General features: G+C 38.5%; 2 protein-coding genes across 11 annotated transcripts in view; both read right to left on the bottom strand.

Annotated features, from left to right (window-relative positions):
* The window catches only part of LOC135141563 (solute carrier organic anion transporter family member 5A1-like), a 31,307-nt gene extending 21,648 nt beyond the window's left edge, over positions 1-9,659 (bottom strand). The window contains exon 1 of one of the 2 annotated variants that reach the window (XM_064072778.1): positions 9,452-9,659. The gene's annotated coding sequence lies outside the window, so the exon portion shown is untranslated. Of the gene's footprint in view, positions 1-569; positions 1,728-9,451 lie in introns of those variants that run through there. The other variant, XM_064072780.1, reaches the window with a different exon arrangement.
* Positions 9,660-10,764: 1,105 nt separating this feature from the next.
* Positions 10,765-20,506, bottom strand: Dop (drop out). 9 transcript variants are annotated; one of them, XM_064073414.1, is made up of 16 exons: positions 20,430-20,503; positions 18,545-18,686; positions 16,211-16,290; positions 15,986-16,161; positions 15,739-15,847; positions 15,498-15,682; positions 15,119-15,437; positions 14,328-15,064; positions 14,209-14,279; positions 13,931-14,158; positions 13,656-13,883; positions 13,313-13,605; positions 13,179-13,266; positions 12,745-13,130; positions 12,364-12,693; positions 10,765-12,311 (listed from the first exon to the last, which is right to left on the bottom strand). In XM_064073414.1, the coding sequence occupies exons 1-16, from the start codon at positions 20,451-20,453 to the stop codon at positions 11,082-11,084; spliced, it is 4,626 nt and encodes a 1,541-aa protein (XP_063929484.1). In that variant the 5' UTR covers positions 20,454-20,503; the 3' UTR covers positions 10,765-11,081. The 9 variants fall into 9 exon arrangements, with proteins under 9 accessions (XP_063929484.1, XP_063929483.1, XP_063929475.1 ...); XM_064073413.1 differs by having other exon boundaries at positions 12,745-13,266; positions 15,119-15,410; positions 15,739-15,835; positions 20,430-20,506; XM_064073405.1 differs by having other exon boundaries at positions 12,745-13,266; positions 20,430-20,502.
* Between the last annotated feature and the right edge of the window lie 1,848 nt (positions 20,507-22,354).

Raw genomic sequence — 22,354 nt, 5'->3', positions numbered from 1 at the left:
GCTGTGTAATTGTGGCTGACAAAGGTTTGTACGAGCTTTTAGAGATCTACATTCTACAACATGACATTTTTCGTGAGGTCATCTCAAACACACAAACGCGTCAAGAGGGAAAGCGGAGCCCAGGGCTAAAATAAAAAAAAAATTAAAAAAAAAAACCACAAAGATAATTTTGCGTCGCAATCGTTTGTAAGCCCTTCAGTGATCAACAACATGACAGTTTTCGTGAATTCATCTTAAATACAGAAACGCGTTGCAAAAAGAACGGAGCCCGGGGCTAAAAAAAATGGCGCAAGAGTAATTTTGCGTCACAACGGTTCGCACGCCCTTTTTGTGATCTACGGCAAGATATTTTTCGTGAACGCAGCTGAAGAAACGTACTCAGAGATTCGAGAACTCAAGGTTAAAAGAAAAAAAAAAGTGCGTTTCGCGCATCGTTTGAGTAATCAACAATATGTTTTTTTGTCGTAATTGAAAGGAAGCTCGCTTCGCTCGGTTTTTTAGTGACTTGGGTGCTTTGTTTCTGTTTTTGACTAGTTTTCGCGCGGTCACAACAACGAACAGCGACTTACCAGTACTGGTACTATCTAGTACTAGATACAGTTCTTCGTTCACTATTCTGTTAAGGTGGTTTTAGGTTTAAGTTTTAAGTTTTAGTTTGGTTTAAGTTGTCAGTAGTTGTGTCGGTCGTCCGCGATTCAGAGTTAGTCGAGTATCGAGATGATCGAGTTGCTTGGTTTCAGGTTGCGAGAAGCGTGTCGGAAGTTGTGCGTCAGGCTTCACAATGCCTTTTTTTTTCAGGCTGGTAGTTATGATTCGAATTTTGCGCATGCGTGGATTGGAAATGCCGCGCAAGTAGGTTCCATCCAAAATTGAATTTCTGTAATGAAGTGATGGTGGTGAAAAGCCATTAAGTTATATTTGCCGGTGTTTAAAATTAGTCACTTCCAGTCGAGTATGAAACAAATGATGAAATCAGTCGACAGGTGCTGGTGATCTGGCAGCCCTCAAAAATTTTTCAAATGTTAGTAGTTGCAGCGAATTTGAATCTATTATTAAATGAAACATCACCTTGTGCCGTAAATACCAGAAAAAATGACGAGTTTAAAGCCGTGTTGCTAACTAGTGCATTCTTGTCTCACGGGCTCAAATCCGCAATTGTCCTAATGAAATTACTTTCGATCGAAGAGACCTGTTCTAAATGATAATTTCTCGCCTAAGCTCCCTTAAATCCACTTCTTCGAAATAATTTCTTGCGAGAGAAGATTATTGTTTGCCTCAACTTTGAAACCAATTTACTGGCGCAATTCGATTTATAACCTGGCCAAAAATATTTTTTGCACGTCGCTTCGCGAAATTGGAAATTGTTTCTCGCTCGGAAATACTTTCTCACGAGTAAATAAAGAGCTTTTAAAAAATTACCCATTGAGGCAGAGGCGAAGCCGCTCGTTCGCTTAAAATCCTGTTTGCTAACAAAAAAACATTGACAGGCATTTTAATTTTTATTTGCTCCGTAATTCGGTTCGCCTGTCTGCGCTACTGATTATGCGATTCCACAACCTCCGTTATTTACACGGAAAATATCCGATTATGCTTTAGCTATCGATCGCTCTGTTGAAAATTTTGTATTTTACGTTGTCGTGTCGACGAATCCTTAAATTCTCTAGATGCCGATGGAAATTTCGCTAGCTCGGCTGAATTTTAGATTAATGGGAATTTTTTACTCCTTTATGGTCCTCAAGATTTATTGAACAACGACCGAAGGAATACACATTAAATCGATTTATTATAACGAGGTTACCGATGAAAAACTTCTTTAACAATGTATTAGTCTACTAGTAGACAAATAGATCTCCTGCTGTGTAAAAGAGGCCGAATTTTGCATACGGCTTCCTACACAGTTAAATCACTCCAAATGTTTACTCCAAATAGTTCTCTACCCTTCGGATAAATGAAAATCCGGACTGCTGGAAATCTTTAATTACTCTTTGTAGAATCACAACAGCGTAAAATGAAGTAAATATACAGAGTGCAGCGTGTGGAAATAAAGTTAAATACAAAACGAATATGTGATCATTCGTTTGAATTAACAGTAATTAAGCTTTTGCCGAAGATTCGGCTCGCCAACCTTCACCTTTCCACATGCTGCATCTAACCATTCTTGACTCATTCTATTCCACATCCTGAAACTTCTCTATTATTTTTACCTTTTTATCGTACACTATTAACTTTACTACTTTTGATGCAGATTAATCGACCATAATTTCATGTACATATATGTAATGCAGTCGTTCCAATGCACGTAATGTATAAACCACTACACGTACACAAAATATATTACAGTCGCCAACTTACCACTTTTTGGGCTCTTCATATCCATAAAATATGATCGTAAAGTATGTTGAAAAGAAACAGGTTTGGGCGCAAATTCAAACTCCCTGAACCTCAACAGAATTTTCACGGCTAGTCAAAGGTAAGTTTAATACACACGACCAAGTTACGAGACACAGGATTTTTCAAACTGTGTGCCCTGTTGTTTGCAGTGAATAACCTACATCGAAAGTAATACAGTAGCTATTTTTGTTTCTATAAAAACAACGTGAAGTAATAATGTGTGTAGTGTTTACACTAATTACGTCGCAGGATACACAGATTTCTCAAATTTATTACGTGAATTGGATATCTTGTTTGTTTAATATATCGTTAAAGAGCCTCTGTAAACAAGCCGAAACTACACGTATTGTGTGTATGTTTTCAAACTGACACGTGATACACCTGTGCGACTCCCGATTCGTGTGGAGCAAATATTTTGAATCGTACTTACTCATTTCGGCGACTCTTGAAGTTGCAAATTAGTAACAAAATAGAAACTGCGTCAATTAGAGAGTCACACAAGCACAACACAATCGAGCCGTACTTCTACTTTTCTTTAATTGAACGTTTAATTGTTCAAAAACATGCGATAACCGATAACGAAGACAAGTATACCACATGCCAGCTAAGAATTCGATTATTTTGCTGTGATGATTCATGTTTAAATACGTTTACTTCAACCACCTGAGCTCGTTCTGGAAAATATGGATTGAAGTTTCGAATTTTTTACGCGGCACAGATGTTGTTGTTTTTTTTTTTTAATATAAACAGCATTCCACTGTTTAGACTAAGTAAAAGTTATATATCCAGCACGCTGTTTTATTTTAATAATAATTAAATTGGCAATGTTGTAGATTTTCCTTTCATAAAATAAATTGCGTGACCTTGCACTAATAAAGTAGCTCCAGTTTAATACAACTTGCAAATATGATGTAACAACTCTGCAAAATCTTGGTGATACGTGAACTCCGAGAAAAAAAGTGAAAATAAATCGAAGATAAAAACTTTCTTTGTCCTACAAGCGAATATTAAAGAACTTTCACGCTTTTCAGCGATAAAAAATGTAATTTTGTGATGCTGCTATTAAAAAATTCTGAATGAAATTATATTGGTCTAAATGTATTGCGTATATACAGCGATGGAGTCTTTGTTGTTGAATGAATAACATTTTAATCTTGTTCGCTCGAATGAACGAACAAAAGATAAAGCAGTGTTGCTTCAGAAAAACTATAAATATTTAAATTTCGATAATTAATAACGGCACCAAAGCTGAATTTAATTGAGGCAGCTACTTTCTCTGCTCTTTGCGTCAATATGATGCTATAGAGATAAAAGTCGACTATGATAACTGTAAACTTGACGCAATGTATCTTCCATTATTTCCAAACTCGGGTTTGCGGTTTTTAGCTTTACGAAACTGTAATACCCTTTCATTTCGTTACAATTAATTTACGACGGTTGAAACTCATTTTTTTCCAAGATAGTGGTTTATTACGAGCGTATTTCACAACACACTACACCTGCTGGAACAATGCTTTTCTTTCCAGCAGTCACTCTTGTGGGACGCCGGAATTATCCGTCCAGTTATGGTAATAGCCTTTGTTTTAATTTCAGACTAATCAGTTTTTTGTTTCGAACAGAGGAGTCCCGCTATTGACCCAGGGGCGGACTGACCCGATGTGGACACACTCGGTGATACAATTTTCTTATCATGCTGTCTCTCTCTGATTCTCGCCCGGCTATAGTTTATTCGCTTCAGTTTAGAAAATATTTCGCGTATAAATGTTACCTACGCACTAGCATTTATGCGCCAGCCATAAAATGCTAATCGTCTTAAGGCGGAATTCCACGGTGTGTCGTGTGACACATCGGCCAGGTCAACCTGTCGTTACGGGCTCTGCGGTCGGCCACAATACCAAACCAACTCAAACGACGTTTGGCTGAACACCCCGTGGTATTCTTATTTTAGCATATTTTGGACCAAAAAGTTATATAATGAGTAAAAGATGTATCAAAATCTAGCGGATGCAGCGTTTACGACTTTCGCGTGTAACCTGGTGAAATAGAGTACAATAACCATTTTAACAACGCGCCGGGGAAGTTACAAAGCCGTGACGCTGGCTCCAGTGTTATATTTTTTATTGCTGTATTGTGTATGACGTTTACACAAAGCGAAGACCTTTTTCCCGTTTTGCCGAAGGCGTGTGGGCCTGCGGCCCTGCGGCGGTCCGACCCTGTATTGCCCTATTTTGGCTAATGAATGGCCGCAGCGGCCGCTGGTAATCACAACATCCATAAAAATTGTGTGCGGTTATGAATACAAATCCCATAAAATCATCCTTTTGGAGCATGTTTAGATACCGCAACTTTACAATATTCATCACGGTCATCTGGTACGGTATCATGGTCTGAAAAAGTGTGTTGCTTTTGAAACGGAAAATCGATCGGAAAAGTCACGCAACAACTTTTCGCATTTCAAGACACAATTTTCTGTGTCACCTGTTTCGGACATGGGAAAAATTCAAAGGGGTACGGTTTTAATTAATTATTGATTTTGGCCCGCGGATGGCAATGTGGGTAATAATTCACCAGTAATTAAACCAGCAAGTGTAAGGTTATTAACGTGTTAATCTGGCGGTCAGCGTTTGTGATTCATTCATTGCGGGAAAATTGAATTATTTAAACACCAGCAGACAGAGAAACTGAAGAACCGGCATTGATTTTACTTTGTTACAGACTTCAAAGCTCGAGTTCGTTTGATGTTATTGATTGAAATTGGCACTTTATGGAACGAGGAATCAGGGACTAACAAGGTCACGATTTGCTGCTTTTTGAGAGAAGTAGCCAGTGGTACCACTAGGGTACTAACGTGGTTAGTAAACAGTTGGGAGTACAGTTATGGGAGAAAAGAAGGTCAGCGGTACTGTAATAACACGACTAATTCTTAATACTAATTACGACTACTTGATTCACTTCTTCAAAGTTTTTAAAACGGAACGATAACGTAACAATTACAAGAGAAAAAGCAACAATAGCACCGCGATTAGTAGTCTAAATGTTAAAAGTCACCTCTTTTACCGTAACTTTCAAATTCACACCTACGTAATCGTTCGCTTGTGCTCGCTTCATTGAAGTACGCCTCTGCATTTAAACGAATTTGTTAAATTTGTTGACAAAATTTTAACGTTACTAATTAGTCGTATCCTTTTCACGAAAAAATGTACGAAAATAGGAAAAGCGTACTTTTAAAATTAATTAACACAAAAAATAGCCTTCGTATGAATGCAGGAACGGTAATTAAACAGTTTTACACGCATTACAACTTCCTCGATTTTTTCAAACTCGGTACATTCACGCTTCATGGTGCCATCATCCAAACGAATTACCAACCTAAGTTATAAATATCACAATAACCAGTTAACTATTTCAGCTATTTCGCCAACCATGACCGGATCAAAGATATTAAGAAAGGTCAAGTTTTAGATATACATTTCGCTCCAATCATGATTAATTTATTGCTGGAATTGCCACTTGATTCTTTTATACAGTATGTTCAGATGGGTACTCACCGTACCGGATCTTAAAGTAGGACATCCCGTGCTTCTAGAACCCATTATCTAAACCCATACATCTGGACGAAAACATAAACTACTATTTTTTTATATTTAATAACCCGTGCATAAATCATTCGCAACATGTTAAGGTACAAACACCCAACAGATGTCGGTTATGGCTGCTTTTACCTTCAAAATATTCGAGCTTATTTTTAATTTATTGATTGCTTCTTGATTTAAATCTCGCAGTCGTAAGGCTTGGATTAAGATCTCAGACAAGACGAGTTTTTATAGCGGAATTTCAACTTTAACGTGAACGCTGACTTTTTACTGTTGTCACGAATGATGAAAGAGAACTCTGAAATTCAATAACAAACGTCGTTTTTGACATTATTACACAGAACAACCCAAAGCACAAACAATACCGCATGAGGAATTTTTTGACATGACGTCATCAATTTTTCCGTGGGGAGCCATTAATGTGTAATATAATTGCCATTGTGTTCACACAATTTTGGAAAAAATAAATGAGACGCTTATGTTATCACAAAATTAGTCGGTTCACACCAGTTTTTCCTACGGTGGTCTGTGTAATCAATCAAAAAAACCTTGATAATTAAATATTCGCGAGTAACAATTTTTGGAGACCACGTCATCAAGTTTATCTTGCAGAATTTGACGAAAATTAAAAGGTGAATGAGAAATTTTGGTTACAACCCATGTAAGTATTAGAATGAAATATAATTTAATAAGTCTCGAGTGTAATTTTTTACCTAAATCCCCAAAATAACGTGACATCACCTCCGACACGACAGGATGGAAGTCGCAACAAACTACACCGTTATCTATTCCTGTCAAGGCCGCCTACACTGGAAAATATTTACACGCTAGGACAATTTTCTCGTTTTCTCGCAACCCCCAAATTCCTTATATTCGATGTTTTCTGTCATGCAAATTCCACCTTTGCGAGAATTTCAGATTGTCGATCCACCCATTATTACCAATTCAGTTGCTTTATTACACCAAACGCGAAATTCTTTCAAATTCCCAAGACGACTAAACTTATTATTATTGATCCTATTCCATGCAGGCAAAGTAGCGCCGCAATACAAGCATCCCCTGAGAACATCCCGTATATGCAAAATAAATTATGCTGTCAACTAGAATTTAGCTTGTACGAAGTTATTTTTAATGATGGAGGCGCGCGATACGAATTTAAAAAAAAATCTCTAAATAAATAACGGCCGCAATCTCGTGGGACAGTTATTCTAACGAATTATGGCGATTTCCCACGGTGGGATGTAATTTCCAGAACAATGGACCAGAAGGAGTACCACTGGGAAAGAGAAATCAATACGAGTCAATTAGGACAATCGGCACAAATGTACCGGGTCTACCTTAAAGACAAGGTTTAACCCGACGTGTGTGTTTTTTTAGTGACATTTGTATGCCTTCGGTTTTTGCGTCTTTTTGATCACTCTGTAGACTTGTTGGTTTTGGAGCGATATGCCGTAAGGCAGTATTTATGAATCGTTTTGATCTCTGGTGTATTTGACTTTCCGAAAATCCGAGGTTCTCGTTTGTTTTGATGAATTTGGTAAAGTACGGTATCTACTTTGTGTTTGCATGAATGGAAAAACGTTGTTTTCATTAGTGGTGAAATCCTTTGAGACACCTAGGCCAGCCACTGAATGTTTAATTGAAAATTTAACGATGTTTAACCCTTGCGAACCCCAGGGGCTGCGGTGTCGAGAAAAACGATATGATAATGTAGTTTCCTTTGTGTTTATGCATTTTAAAGTATACAGAAGCACATTAGTGGCTAAATAGTAGGCCAGGGTTGGAGGAATACGGAAAAAGTGTTTGTGTACATAGGCCGACACAAGTTTTGTCTTTTGTTTGTTGAGCATTAATTTGTGTGTCTACCGCAATATCAATATGAAGTTTCAGGAAAGGATATCGATCGGGAAATATTTTATGTATGGATTTGTTATTCCATCAGAAACGCTATTATTCTAATTGAATCAGTTTATATGGTAACGAAGAAAAACTATCCAATGACATGAAACAAGGTTGTTGGGTGGCTTACTTTAGAACAAATTATATCACGTTTGTGTTATGTTTTTCTGGACACGAAAAATAATTAATCTAAGTTGTTGACATAGCGTTATCGGTATGTCACACTGTTTGACCCAGATTGAAAAATCGTACACAACTAAGATCATATTCCATGCTTTCAAGTCATTATCAATCACGGCACGTTCCTATTGAAATTGATCTTCGGAAGCCTTGCATACGCTCGACTCAAATTCGTGAAAGTCAACCATGTAACCCGAGTTTTTGTAATCTTATGTGATAATTACAGTATTGTTGTTCGCTAGTCATAAACACTTTCTTTAATTGATGTTCATTCATAAACTTCCTGCTGTATGGATATCCATATCCATGCAAGGTCCGCTAGTACAAGTGAAAGTTGCTACTATATGGAGCATTATTGTAACGCAAAATGAATATTACGCACCTAAATTTCAGAATCAACGAAAATTATCGCACTCGTCACGGTTTTTTCAATTTCCAAGGAGACCTAATTGAAGTAGTATTGTCAATCGTAGTAGGCGTGATTTTTGCCGCCTTGTCTAAACAGTAATTATACTCAACAGTCAGTTTATGATCGGTAGTGTGTGTTGTTGCAAGGGAGCGGCAAATTCGGACAAATTAATTTCCTGCGGTAGTTAATAGTCCCTCTACAACGTGCGACGTACTTGACAAAAATGTACCTTTCTCTAGCTCGAAAAAGTGCCCCTAGCGATACCTCGAGCGTCTCAAGCTACTTTTAATCAGTTTTAGAAACCCCGAAATTTCTCGATACATTTTAATTTGCTACGCCTCTGCTATCAAAACTTTGCGTTTACGTTTTCCAAGGAGGCTCGACGTGGCGAAGGGTGCGATAATTGCACCCTTTTTAACAAGCCGAGGGACCGAGATTCGCGAAAGATACAATATCTTTGTTTGAACAATCAATAAGCGCTGGCGAAATTTAATTAAAAAGACAAACAAAATCTCCTAAAGATACACACTAAGCGGGAGGTGCGAACCGAAATAATTCACATATGTTCAGCCTCCACTGTGTACATTTACATTTGCAATTATTGTTTTGCGGAGATTTTGCAGCTGGAATCAAAATAACTCGACTTGACCGAACGTACAGTAGCAATACAAAGATACTGCCGTGTTTCCAAAGCCGTGTACGTACAGGTGCGAACTTGTCAATATTTGACTCTGTGTGGGAGATGTATAATTAGAAAATTGATGAAGCACCCGAACCCCTGTTGTCAAATTAAAATTCCGTTTGAAATTTCAACACGCCAATCAAAATTGCTGAATTGGAATAATTTGCTTTATTAAATTCAAATAGAAAGTCGCCTTTGAAAATTGTGCAACGCAGAAAAACAACTTCGTTCTTTGTTTAATAAACTTACCACCGACGGGCTCTCGTTGATGATAATAACAACAATAAAAAATCTTACTTGTGGGAGGTCAATGCATCCTTTAATATTCTTCGATTATCCGGGGATATATCAAAAATATCTCAATTAAATTTATCACAATACGCACACAACCACAGTTTTTAATTCATACATTTTATAACAATTTTATTATTTATTTATATACATGTAATTTTACGCACCACACGGAGACACAGTTAAGACAACACAGCTGTCTGTGCACGGTAGACTTGTGCACAGACAGGAGAGACAAAGACAACGAGAGAGAGAGAAAGTAAAAGAATGGACGAAGCGATAACGGCGCCATCCCCACGCGAACACACCAATTATAATGGCGCCAATTTGAAATGTTCGAACCTCATTGGTCAACTCATTGCATAAATCAACCAAAAATTAAAAAAAAATATGTATCAAATGTGACCAGTCCACTTTCTTTGCCACTGGCAAATGTGAAAATACTCTTATATTGTGACTAATAGTTGTTCCAAGAGGGAAAAAATAAAACACCATTTAAAATAAACGCAAAAGGCGATGTTATGTTTAATTTCTGATAAAAAAATCAATATACAATATATTATTTCTTTGAAGATAATATATAACATCCTAATAAATAATTACAACTTTGCTGTGTAACACATTCAAAAGTTCTTCCTTTTTTTAAATAAATACAATCTTGACGATTTAAGTACCACATCATGCAAATTCGGTTTTTCAAAATAATGAAATTACCAGGTATCCTATAACCTAATTTGTAACTGATATAGCTATATATCTTACGAAAAAAAAAACACGTAACGAACATATGGCTAACACATTTGCAAAAAATCGCTTATTAATCATTGAGATCCCAATTAAAACTAACATCTAGCATGTTATACTATGAATATAGTATGTAGTAGTTACGTAGCCAGTGCATAATTCAACACTTATTTCGTCATACTTCAAAATCTCGAATTATCTCAATGCAGCACTGTGACATCTGTTGATTAGACAGTTCAAGAATTTGAAATATGACCCAAGATTCGAAGGAATGAACTGAGCGAGCTACACCAAGAACTTATGATAACATATACTTTCTACAAGTTTAAAAAATCTTCGAATTGACACATATTGCATTACATACGGCTGAGAATATTAAAACATCTGCAATTGAAAACATTACTGTATAAGCGCATTGCAAATTAAAACCGTCACCAGTAATAGTTGTCTCTTGAAAGTATACCCAAGCGAAATTTTTGAATGTATTTTTTCGAAAAACAAGAGAACTCATTTGTTTACACACATATACAAACAATAAATATTCATATACCCAATTTTTACAGATCCATAACACATTTTTGAAATATACTTTTAATGAAATTTACATCGATCTGACATATATACATACATATAATTTGATAAAATTTAAAACGCCTCTCGAAACTCACTCCGATTCCACTCTAACATTAAAGAATTAATACATATGAGTATATTTTTAAGACACATACCATATATGTGTTGTCTTTTTAGTAGTGTATAACTAAAAAACCCCCAAAGCTAAAATATACAGAACTCGAAAATTAGGGATGCTGAGCGACTTAAACATAAATATTCAAGCAAATATATACAGAAAAAACAATCTTTTTTGTTTGGCAAGTTGCGTAATACTAAGCTAAAATTTTTGAACGGATTTGTTACAATCTTTCATCGTTTTAACACTCGGGATATTTTTTGTTGATGGATCACATGTAGACTGAGACTTGTTATCACTTTTGTTTTTTTGTGCCTTCTCGTCCGCCTTACTCCCCTCTCCTTTTTTCAAATCCCTCTCCGCGCTCTTATGGTACTCAGCTGTTTTATCACATTTCTTACTCTTATCCTGCTCTTGTATACTTTTATTGCAACTTTCAACCTTATCACATTTGCTTTTCTCCTTTTTATCCCTCTGCTGCACATTCTTATTTTTCTCGACCTTATCACATTTGTCTTTTTTGTCTTCCTGCCCGTTATTCGTAGGGGAGTCCTTTTCCTCTGCTATTCTCGGTAACAATTCACCTGGTCCGGACAAATTCAACGACAGACGACTATCCGAATTCGCTGTACTAGTCGCAACATCCACGGTCTGAGTGCTCGCTTCGCTCTCTGTTTCCTTCTCCTTCTCCGGCTGCGCGTTCGGCCTCCACACTGTACTCCCCGACCTCGCTTGGGCCTTCACGGGCGGCGAATTTCCCGACGAGCACAACGGCGAGATCGAACACTTGCTCTCCGCACTACGTGGATGCAAGCGGTCCGGGGAAAGGGCTCGTCGCAGTAAGGGTGACCCCGGCTCTGCACCTTTCGGTCTCACGAAACCCTTTTTGGACTGATTACAAACCGCTATAGGGGCCGTGCCTGCACTAGGACTGTAGGATTGTGTCGTGTTCGAACTGCCAGGTTGGTGCCCGACGGGAAATGCGAGTGGGCTGGGAGATCTAGTGGGTGACGCTGGCAAGGGTGAAGGTGAGGGTGTCCTCGCCAGGGGTGATAATGGTATGTGACCCACCGACTTTCGACGGTTAGGGACTGCAGTCGTGCACGAAGGACTAGCTGCATGCAACGCTTTCGGGCACGGACTCGAATGCAACTTATGTTTTAACCCGTGAAGGGTTGACGGTCTCTGGTAGTGTTGTTTATTATTACGATTACTGGCAACGGGGGTTGCGCTCGCGGAACTCGTAGATGTAGTTTGTGATGAAGAACTAGAATGTTGGTTGAAAGAATCAGAAAGAGTTAAATTAGAACGGTTAACGGGGGTGGGAGTCCGTATTGTACCAGAAGAAAAAGAACTGTCTTGGCTTCTCGGAAACGACTGGAAACTTCGACTGGGAGTAACACTTATCGGTGATTGAATACTTGCTGCCATCTAAAAAACACGATAGTGAGGGGGGTCCGTAAACCACTTACGTTTTACATACTTGTTGCATCTCGACGCTAGCTCTCTTGTTACTGATTTTTCTAAATAAAGAGGTCTTTCGTCTTTTATCGCTATCCCTCTTCTGTTTCCTTTGTCTGTGTAAACTTCTCTTCGCGAGTTTACTCTGACCGGGCTCCCGTTTACGTCCACCCGTTTTAATTGAGGTTTGTTCGAGTGGGGTCGCCCTCAAACTAACGTGTTCTGTACCGCTCAACAACAATTGCAGTACCTGAGTGTGGTAGAGACCTTGCACTGCTTCCCCGTTGATGTGAGTGATTAAATCGGCAGGTCGCAAGCCTGCTTCGAAAGCGGGACTACCCTCATCCACCGCCTACAACACCAAAGATAATCAATCAAATTAAATTTGGTACCACGGTAGTACCATCACTAAATGATGCATCGTGTAAACATCCGTGTCGCCGTAGTACACTCGTATCGTATGTACGGTGAAGCCGAACCCTTTGGGCCCTCTTCTAATGATAATGGGGGGTTTTAGGCTGGTAACGAGGGGCGATAACTCCCTACAGGGAGAAGCGTCCCTCGAACTAGCAGTACTAGACCCTCCACCCCCACTCGGGGAATGAATATTGTGAGTGGGTGCTTGAAACTCGTCTGAGGGTATCATCAACGACAACCCAGAAGTCGAGGCACTTTTCACCACAGACCTCGACTTATGTTTATTAGTAAGCTGCACTCTTCCCAGTGGCGACAATTCTCGATTTTCGGACGACGAAGTACCCGTTTCCAAACTACTGTGCTCATCTTCCACTGAAATGGAGAACTTGGGTAGAATGTCGCGAGAGTGACCAGTCTTACGCCTTCTTTGTATCTGCGGAGACACGTCGTCACTGTCCGTTTGCGACGATTCGGGCGTACTGATGGTTTTTCCGAAGTCCAACGAAATCTACAACACTGGTTAGTACTTTTACACTAAAAACCAAACTACCAACCTTTCTGTGTTCGATGGGGGCGATCTCCTGACGTTCTCTTTCTGGAGTTTGAAGACTGATGGGAGCTCGTGGTCGTAGTTTGAAATCGGGAACTTCTGGTGTGTCGGGTGTGGTGACCAAAGGTGCGTTTATTTTGACGCCGTCTAACGAAGTGTCAGCATCTGAGCTTGACAGTTTTGACACGTTGGCTTTACGGTATTGTGGGGAACACGATGAGAAGAGACCGAAGACGGGGGAATCGTCTGTGTCGTCGGTGTCGTCTTCCAGTTCATGGTTGTACCGGTCGATGCGACCTGCAAAGGTTAATTAGAACGAAAGAGAAGTTGGTTTAATTTTGCCGTACTGTCAAAATAGCTGGTGTCTTCGTCATGCTCCAACTGTGGTACAAACTCGGCTTTTTGGCGCAGCAACGAATTCCAGTCCAAGCCGTTGAAGTACACGTGTTCTTTCACCTCTTGGGCTCCACCCGTGCCTAATCTATCGCGTGGGGAATGTTGCAAGAGTGCGCTAATGAGATCTTTAGCTTCTTCTTGAACCGGCCAATCATCGTTGTCCGGCCATTCAATATCATCTACAAAATCGGGTTTAGTTGTGGAAGGTGGTACTAAACGATAATACCTTGGACAGTGTGAGCGAAAAGTTCCTCAGGAGTATCACCAAAGAAAGGAACACAACCTACTAGAAACTCGTAGAGAATAATACCCATGGACCACCAATCGACGGGTTTTCCGTACCCTTGTCTCAATATAACCTCTGGAGCTATATACTCGGGCGTACCAAATACCTGTTTGTCGGAAAACTGGCGAGCTTCTGTGTCCACGTACCCCTCGTAGAGATTAGTGGCCACTAGAACGTGATTTAGTTTTCTTTATCAAAACTCGGTTAAATATACTTACGGGACATCAAACCCATCTTGCTTAAGCCGAAATCCGTCAGTTTGATGTGCCCTAGCGCCGTTATAAGTAAGCTAGAAATGAATCATGACGCATCTTTTATCAAAACCACAGGGACATACTTATCTGGTTTCAAATCCCTATGAACTATACCGTAACTATGTAAATATTCTACAGCGAGAACAGTTTCGGCGAAGTAGAATCTCGCCATATCTGGTGGCAGTGGTCCAATGTTTTTAAGTAGACTAGCGCAGTCTCCGCCTTCTACGTATTCCATTACTAAGCACAAGTGCTTTTTAGTCTCAAAGCTGCAGTACATGCTAACAACGAAAGGATTGTCGGCGAAACTGAGTATATCGCGTTCAGCGAACACCTGTTCTACTTGGTTCCTTAATATCAGGTTGTTCTTGTTGATTTTCTTCATGGCGAACCTCTGTCTCGTGTGCTTGTGCTTGACCAAGTACACCGCTCCGTATGCTCCGTTCGATATTAATTTGACAACTTCGAAGTCTTGTTCGTTGGGATTAGAGAGAGACTTTTTCGTACTGGGCGTCGAGGTGAGGCAAACCGAAGATCGCGACGATTGGTTCGAGGACCAATTGCAATCGCGGAGCTCTTCTTGGAGTTCGGCGATAGGGTCTCTATTTAATCCCAACTTCTGGATGATGTACTGAGGAATATCAGCTTTGATACCTTGGACGACTTTGACTTGGCCTTCCGCGGCTTCTAGGAAATGGTAAAACTCTTCGGGGTCGAATTCTAAACATTCTAATAAACGAGCTGGTCTCGATATGATTAGCAGCAACTTTTTAATAAAACCTGTGACTAGATTAGCAGCTTCTTCAGACTTATCTTTTGTCTAAAAAAGAGGTAGCCGGCGGATTAGTGATTACTTTGTTATTAAAAGCCTTACTTCCGTTAATAGTCTTTCTAAATTCTCGGACATTTCATAGAAATACCGACTAGTGATTAATTTTGACTGTGATTTATGCAAGCAATCGCGGGCCATTTCCAGCACTTGATGATGAACAAAACGGACGATGGGAAGATAATCGCAATCTTCGCCAAAATCGAATGTTTTGTTCTCTTCGATGTAGTGACTAAGACGTTCTTCCATTTGCTGAGTGGCTTTCGGGAACCGCTCCTTGTACAGAACGTTCATCATGCAAATTTCGTTGTCCATGACCGGAGATCTGCTGGGGCTACTACAAAGGGCAACACAATACAGACCACTGCACGTTTTCGGGCAAAAAATAGTCATTAGACCATCTCGACGGGTTAGAACTACAAACCTAAGACTTCTAGATCGTGGCCTGTGTAAAGGTGAGCGATGTGTGATGGAGTTTTCTTCGTAATTACCACCCGGCAAAGAAGGGTTGCTTTCATTACTAGAAAAATGATGAGTGAGTATCCTCATGTCATCCGAGGTGGGAATATGTGGCAGTTGGTGCAGTCTTTCCTGACTTGAACATTTCGACTGAAACACGAATATAAAGTGACCCGAGTTGACAGCACCCCGACGGAAATACTTACGGACATGTTTGAACTTCCCGGGGTGGTCCCATAACCTGATGACGGCAAGGAGGCGACCGACCACCTCCTGCCATCTCCGCGACACCCAGCGACGATCCTGAAAGAAGCACTACAATTTGTTCACAACATTGAACACGAATCAAGTTATCTCACAACAAAACACATAACAAACAACACACAATTTATATCTTAATATAAGCGATAGTCTTTCATGCGCTTCACAACATCCTCTCTTAGAAACAGATACCTTTTAATCGGAGCGAAAGGAAAATTGATGAAACTATTATGTGTTCTGGGACTATCAATGGGGCTGCCACATATTGGTGACTGAGATCTTGGTAGTACAGGACTCGTATTGGCTACGAAACTTAACCGGTGAACTGCAGCAGGACGGCTGTTTCGGCGCCCCGCACCCACATCCTTCTACAAAAAACTCGTTAATCCAAAAACTATAAATATTCAATTTAACTACCATATTCACCGACAATGAAGGAGCCGACTTGCCTAGAGCTGAGCTGATTCGGACCAAATTCGACGGTGTCGTGTGATGATCTGAATTAGACAGGAGTTGAATATGGTCAAAGCAAGATTGACAGAAATGTGCAAGAGTGTTAGTTGATTTGGGTCAATGCGTGAAAAGCGAGGTAATGGTGACAATTGCAGAGTAAAACTTTTCAAGAGAAAGGGGGGGTGTGCCGGAGGCAAAACTGTAACGACTTAACGATTTTCGGTTTAAAATTATAGTTTCACAGTTAAAGTTATGACTTCCTCTTGGAAGTTAACCACACTACGATTGAGGCTTTTACGTGGTCATGATTATTCACTCAACACATATGGGGTATATCAGTTTTTACGTCAGAGGTATTTCTACAATCCATCCTCGTGTGTTTGATAAAAAGAGTTCAACGATCATGTCGAATGTGCAGCGAATGACTTGTGCTACTAGAATTTATTCTTACTCAACATGAAAATTTTCATTTTGATTTTATCTTTGACTTGGTCTCTTTCGCCGTATGTCCACATTTCCTATCTTCGTTAAAAAGAAAATGACTTTCCTGTGAAATTTACATCCAATGTTTACACAATTTGACTGAAAAGTGCCAACATATATACTTTGTAGCCAGAAGTGCTACACAAGGAACATCCTGTATCTCCACGAACTGCGAATTTTTTTTACGAATCAGCAACATTACGTCAAAATATTTACTTTTTAAATTTCAAATATAACATGGTACACAATTACTAGATCTTCACTATGACCAAGTTTATAAAATTGACTCAAACGACGATGCCAACCTTGTGCTTCGAATGGGTCCGTCAGATCTAATTTTGTTATCTTGGTCAACTTTTTCTGAATTCCAAAATTTATCACAGTTTATTCAACAATTTTTGTTTGATACGAAAACGCAACAGCATTCCTTAACCAGCAGTAACAGCAACACTGCAACAACGCAGTATTGTGGTGACTTATAAATTATTTACATATGCGACTCATTTGGCGGAACCGACATAGTTTGTTTTTGTTATCTTGACATTTTGTTCATGTCGCAACTTCTGGATACATATAGTAAGACACATTTGTTATCTTAGATTTCGTTTTATTATAGACAATATCTTCGCATTAATTAAGATATGTACGATAGAAACCAAATCAAACCTGCAATAAAAAAGCTAATTTATAGTCAGTGATATTTTTGTTATTTTTTGATATCGTATCTTTGTTGCACGAGCACAGTTTGATGTTTACTTCAAAAAATGCTATCACAACCTGTCACCGAGACGTAAATATGGTGTGGAAGAAACGACAACAATTTTTTTTACATGCTATGCAAAATTATTGTATGACCCAGTGACGAAAATTTCGTTATTATGCACAGATAATTCCCATTTTATTACTATCCTGTAACAGTAGCTTCAAAGTAATTATGAACTGTAGAAATTTCAAAATAGAACGAGACAAGATGCAAAAGATAACCTAAAGTTTAAAATCATTTGACATATCAGTGATACTACTACTGCTAAATTGTTACCACACTGATTGTGGCATTTGTGGCTAAACCCACAATTTTGATGCAAATAACGTTTTTTCTTAGAAAGTTTGGTCTCCAACTTTAGACTGTTAAATGTGATTGGGGTTTTGCCAGTTAGAAATATTTATTCTCAACTATAGACAATATAAACTCTGAGGTGTCTAGTATGTGTCATCCTATGCTTACTAGTGAACCGGTGTTAATTTATGGTTAAGAATTGAACGCATATTTTCTACATGCATCCAACTAATATTCTGATGGTCATTAGTATGTGACTAACTTAACTATTGACACATTCGTTCAAACAACCGAATTTGTTATTTCGTTCATCACTGTAACCATAGTTTTGTATTTAGAGTTCGTCCAACAAGTCGGCTTCGGAAATCGTGGGAATTCTTAAGCATGCCCAACATAAGGTTAAAATTGGCGGACCACAAAGTCATTACGTTATCAAAACGGAGCGTCATTATCAAAATTGAAAGCATCTTATCAGTCACCATTTCTACTAAATGTCAAAATGTCAATTCAGTCGGAAAAGAAAATTTTTTCGCTTGTTTACAAATTAGGACCAACGCAGTCTTTAGTTTGATCGGGTGCCGACAATGCCCGATCTATCCCACAAAACCTTATCACTTGTTTTTGCAAAACAAAAACATTCGCACACTCTCACTATCGGCGTCGCGATCACGTCAATTTTGGCAAATTTTGCCCGCCTCCACCCCTATCCCTGCAACTGTGCCACTGGCAAATGAGTGAGTCATGGGCGTGCAGTTAACCTGGTTGTGCATGCTTGGGGGCGGCGCCGGGGGCTATCGGGGGCCACCGGGGGCGGTCCTGGGGAGCTCCGGGATCGTCGAAGACCAGCACTCTGGCGGAGTTTGAACGGGCCCGCGGTTTAGCTCCATTGTTGTCCTCCATCTATCACAACCGGATCCGAAAATGAATATCATGAACTTAACCGAAACATTGGTTCACGCATGGCGACGACGCGACTCCTCTACAACGGCACAGTAGAAGGGCACCCGTCGAATTCGGGCCATCGTTTTGTTTTCACCAATTTGCGGCCCATTCGACTGACATAAATAAAAATATTTCGTGACTACGTAATCTGACAAAGACTACAAACAGCTGCAGCTGATGCGCACGCATCGCCGAAGTCGCTTTCATTGATAGGTTGCCAAATCCAACCCTGACATCATTTGGCAAAAATACGACCAATACCAGATATAGGTTGGAACTCGAAACTTCGTTTATGCGACTTACGAGCCATGGATTGTTTATCGCCGCTAAAGTAAAACGCAAAATATCCACGCTCACGGCTGGATCCGGGACCGACCAATCAGGAACGAATTGGCCCCTGTGACGTCATGCCTGGACGGCCAGATACGAAGCAAAAAAACCAAACCGCCGGTTCTCAAACCGAACAACAAAAATATGCCTTTCCCAAACCGGAATTATAAAACTGCGTTCCCAATGAAAAAAAATTAAAGCAATACTGACAATTTATAATAAATGGCAAAATTCACAATGAAATATATTAATAATTATGCATAAAACGTGAATCACTCTTCCCATAATCATAATCAAACTCAGTAAACACAAAACCGTCTAAAAACAAAACAGCAAAGAGATAAACCTCCTCTGCAAAAAATTAATCACCAGAAGATGGCGCAACTCTCACACCAATTATTAAATCCCTGCAACAAATTTTTAGAACAAACATTTTATACATAGAAATGGATAACATATTAAATGCCTAAACAAGTCTAAATCACTTTAATCAATACTTATTTGGTGGAAAGTTAGAATATTTATATTGTGTTTCAACACAAAAGTTACTCATAAATCGTTGAACTTAGCTCCTTGCGACTTGCGGTATATCACTTTCGTCAGTCTGGTTGTAATATTGTTCTCTTTTCATGAATAGGTAACGACAACGCATTCAGCCTTATCTAGTTCTATTTGATTTGTTTCGCCCCAGTTAGTTAGTAAACGATTTGATAAATGAAAATGCTTTACTAATTCGTCGCTCCCAGTCATGGGTTGAAGTTATTCATTGGACTTGTTTGTGACAGATTTTTACACTGTTTCGCATTTAAGTATACACTTTTGTGTACTCGTTTCTATAAATTCTTAATATTGCTTTCAAGTACTGATTTCGTCGTTTTAAGTGTGCACTTCCTTTATTGATACTCTAAAAACGACTGCTTTTTGTGACTCACAGACTAATTAAAAATGAAAAAAATGTTCTGATAAAACAGACACCGTTAGTTCTATCCCTGTGACGTCACGCGCTGAGAAGTCACATGACCGTATACAGTGTGAGATGAGTATTTTTTGGCGACCTACGTTCAAAATAAAGTAAAAATCACTTACCCATTTTTTTACATCGTTGAATCAACTCTACAACGTACAAATTCGTGAATAAATAAAAAAATGTATCCGGTGGGGCTACATCTTGTTCGAAAATAAAATTTGCGAGAAAAACAATTGCTAGCACATACACGAACACGAAGAAGTGTGATATATCACATATTATCTAATTATCTCTGTCCATATCTTTGTTTGTACAGTAATTTTTAATTAGATTCGGTCCATACAAAACTAGTGGTTTTACCAATCACGATTATGTCGAACACTGCATAAAATTACTTTACTCACCCCAATAACAACCAGTACTTCCATTTTGCTCGCTTAATTACATTGATAAGCCGTTTCATTAATGTTCTTGATTAATCGATTGAATTTTAATCTAACGTACTAACAACAATTATTATGATTTTATCTCGTTTCTATGTTGTCGTGTATTTGTATTGTTTACAGTACGACTTATCTAAACGGAATTAAAAATTCCATAATTTAGTTTAAAAATTTCGACCATTCCTTTAAATTGCATGACTGTCCTAATGTGCTATTTAAATTAGTAATCCCTATGAGATTGTTGCGTGTTTCACAGTTATTTATATCTGATACTATACTTACCTTGTTTACCTTTAATTTTTATCTTTTCTTCTCAGGGAGCCATTATTCCATGCACGTGTGTATAAAAAGTTGCCTAACTTTCACGTCGTATTTATAGTACGGAATGTGGTCATAGACACCGATGGATGACTCAATCTTGAACTCGATTGTATGTTGCATTTTGCATTCTCTTTTATTTTTTTTTTTATTAAATATGTCTAATATATGTAGATTTTTTTATTTCTCTCATTAATTCAAAATGTATTCATTTTGTTAAAGGAAAACGTGTTTACTCAGAGCTGGCACCGGATTTTCTTGCACAGAATACGCCGGATAATTGCAATAATGCAGCCAAACATGGTCGTCAACTTATAATTTGTATTCGCAATCATCCTTATCCTCATTCTCGATCATGCTTTCTGCACGTGGAGGTTAACAATTTGACTTTGCAAAGGGTCGCATTATTACTTTGCGCTGAGAAGGTTTATCAATTAGGGAAATTAGTGCTTTGACCGCGAAATTGACTCGTGTTGATAACAATACCTTCCGGTCCTTTGAAGGAAGAAATTGCTGTGTCAATTGAGTGTTTGTGTGGCGGCCTCTAAACAAACAAGATTCAATGCCCGCAAAAAAATATTTGGTTTTGGTCAAAAGTTAAAAATACATAAAATCGCACATTCGAAAAGGGGTGTGCACTATAATGAAGCCGCCTTCTACTGAAAAAGACATACTATAGTTGAAAATGACAAATTTGAGTAAATCGAGTAAATTAAAACCAGTTAAAGCTGTTTCATTTGTTTCATAGTCATATCTACATAAAAATTTGAAAACACTGTTTGGTTTTTAGAGACAAATGGTGACTTTAAGTATAAAGTTGTTTTCGAAGTGGATGTAATCAGTGCTGTGACATGGAGTGATTACATTCGTAACCTTGAATGAGGTTTTTTCAACATAATACATTTTACATTAACATATAAACGGCAAAGTATTAAAATACCGAAAAGCGTTTAGTTATAAATGGTTTTTACAGTAAAGTGAATAGAGCAAACCAGTAACTGTTTTATCTGCATTATGCTTATGTATGTAAATTGTAGTCCCATGTGTACGATTAATAAAACAGGTATTCCATGACTACATGGGTGGAGTTTTTTGTTGTTTTACAGCATTTATGGAATATTTTGTAGAAAAATGGAAATGTTTTACATATTTTGTGTCGAAGGCATATAATTTCGGACTTTCGATATTACGATCACTGACGTCTCGTACCGTATTACAGATCTAACGTGACTATAAAAACAGTTTTCAAAGAAGTTTAGTGAATAAGTTACAGAAAATTATAGAACCAATAATTTTCTCACAATTCCAATAACGGCACAAAGATAAGATAACCTTGTTTAAGTAATTATACCTACACTTATTAAAAAACTTAATTATCTCAAATTGCACTGATTAAACATTCCCCCATACTTAAAACGAATATTGCTTTTAGTTGAAGAAAACTAAGGACAGTGAGTGCAATTATGTTGTCTAAAAAGTGCGTACCGATGGCCACTTCCATTACTTCCGTTTTTTAATCAAAGTAATTACGATAATTAAAAAATTAATTATTAGCAAAGTGGGGCGTT

The sequence above is a fragment of the Zophobas morio genome, unplaced genomic scaffold, assembly GCF_036711695.1.
Source record: "Zophobas morio isolate AGI-343-1 ecotype UQ-CSIRO unplaced genomic scaffold, CSIRO_AGI_Zmor_V1 ptg000044l, whole genome shotgun sequence".
Lineage (NCBI taxonomy): Eukaryota > Metazoa > Arthropoda > Insecta > Coleoptera > Tenebrionidae > Zophobas > Zophobas morio.
Note: the sequence above shows the minus strand (reverse complement) of the source record. Positions and strands in the feature narration are given on the sequence as shown.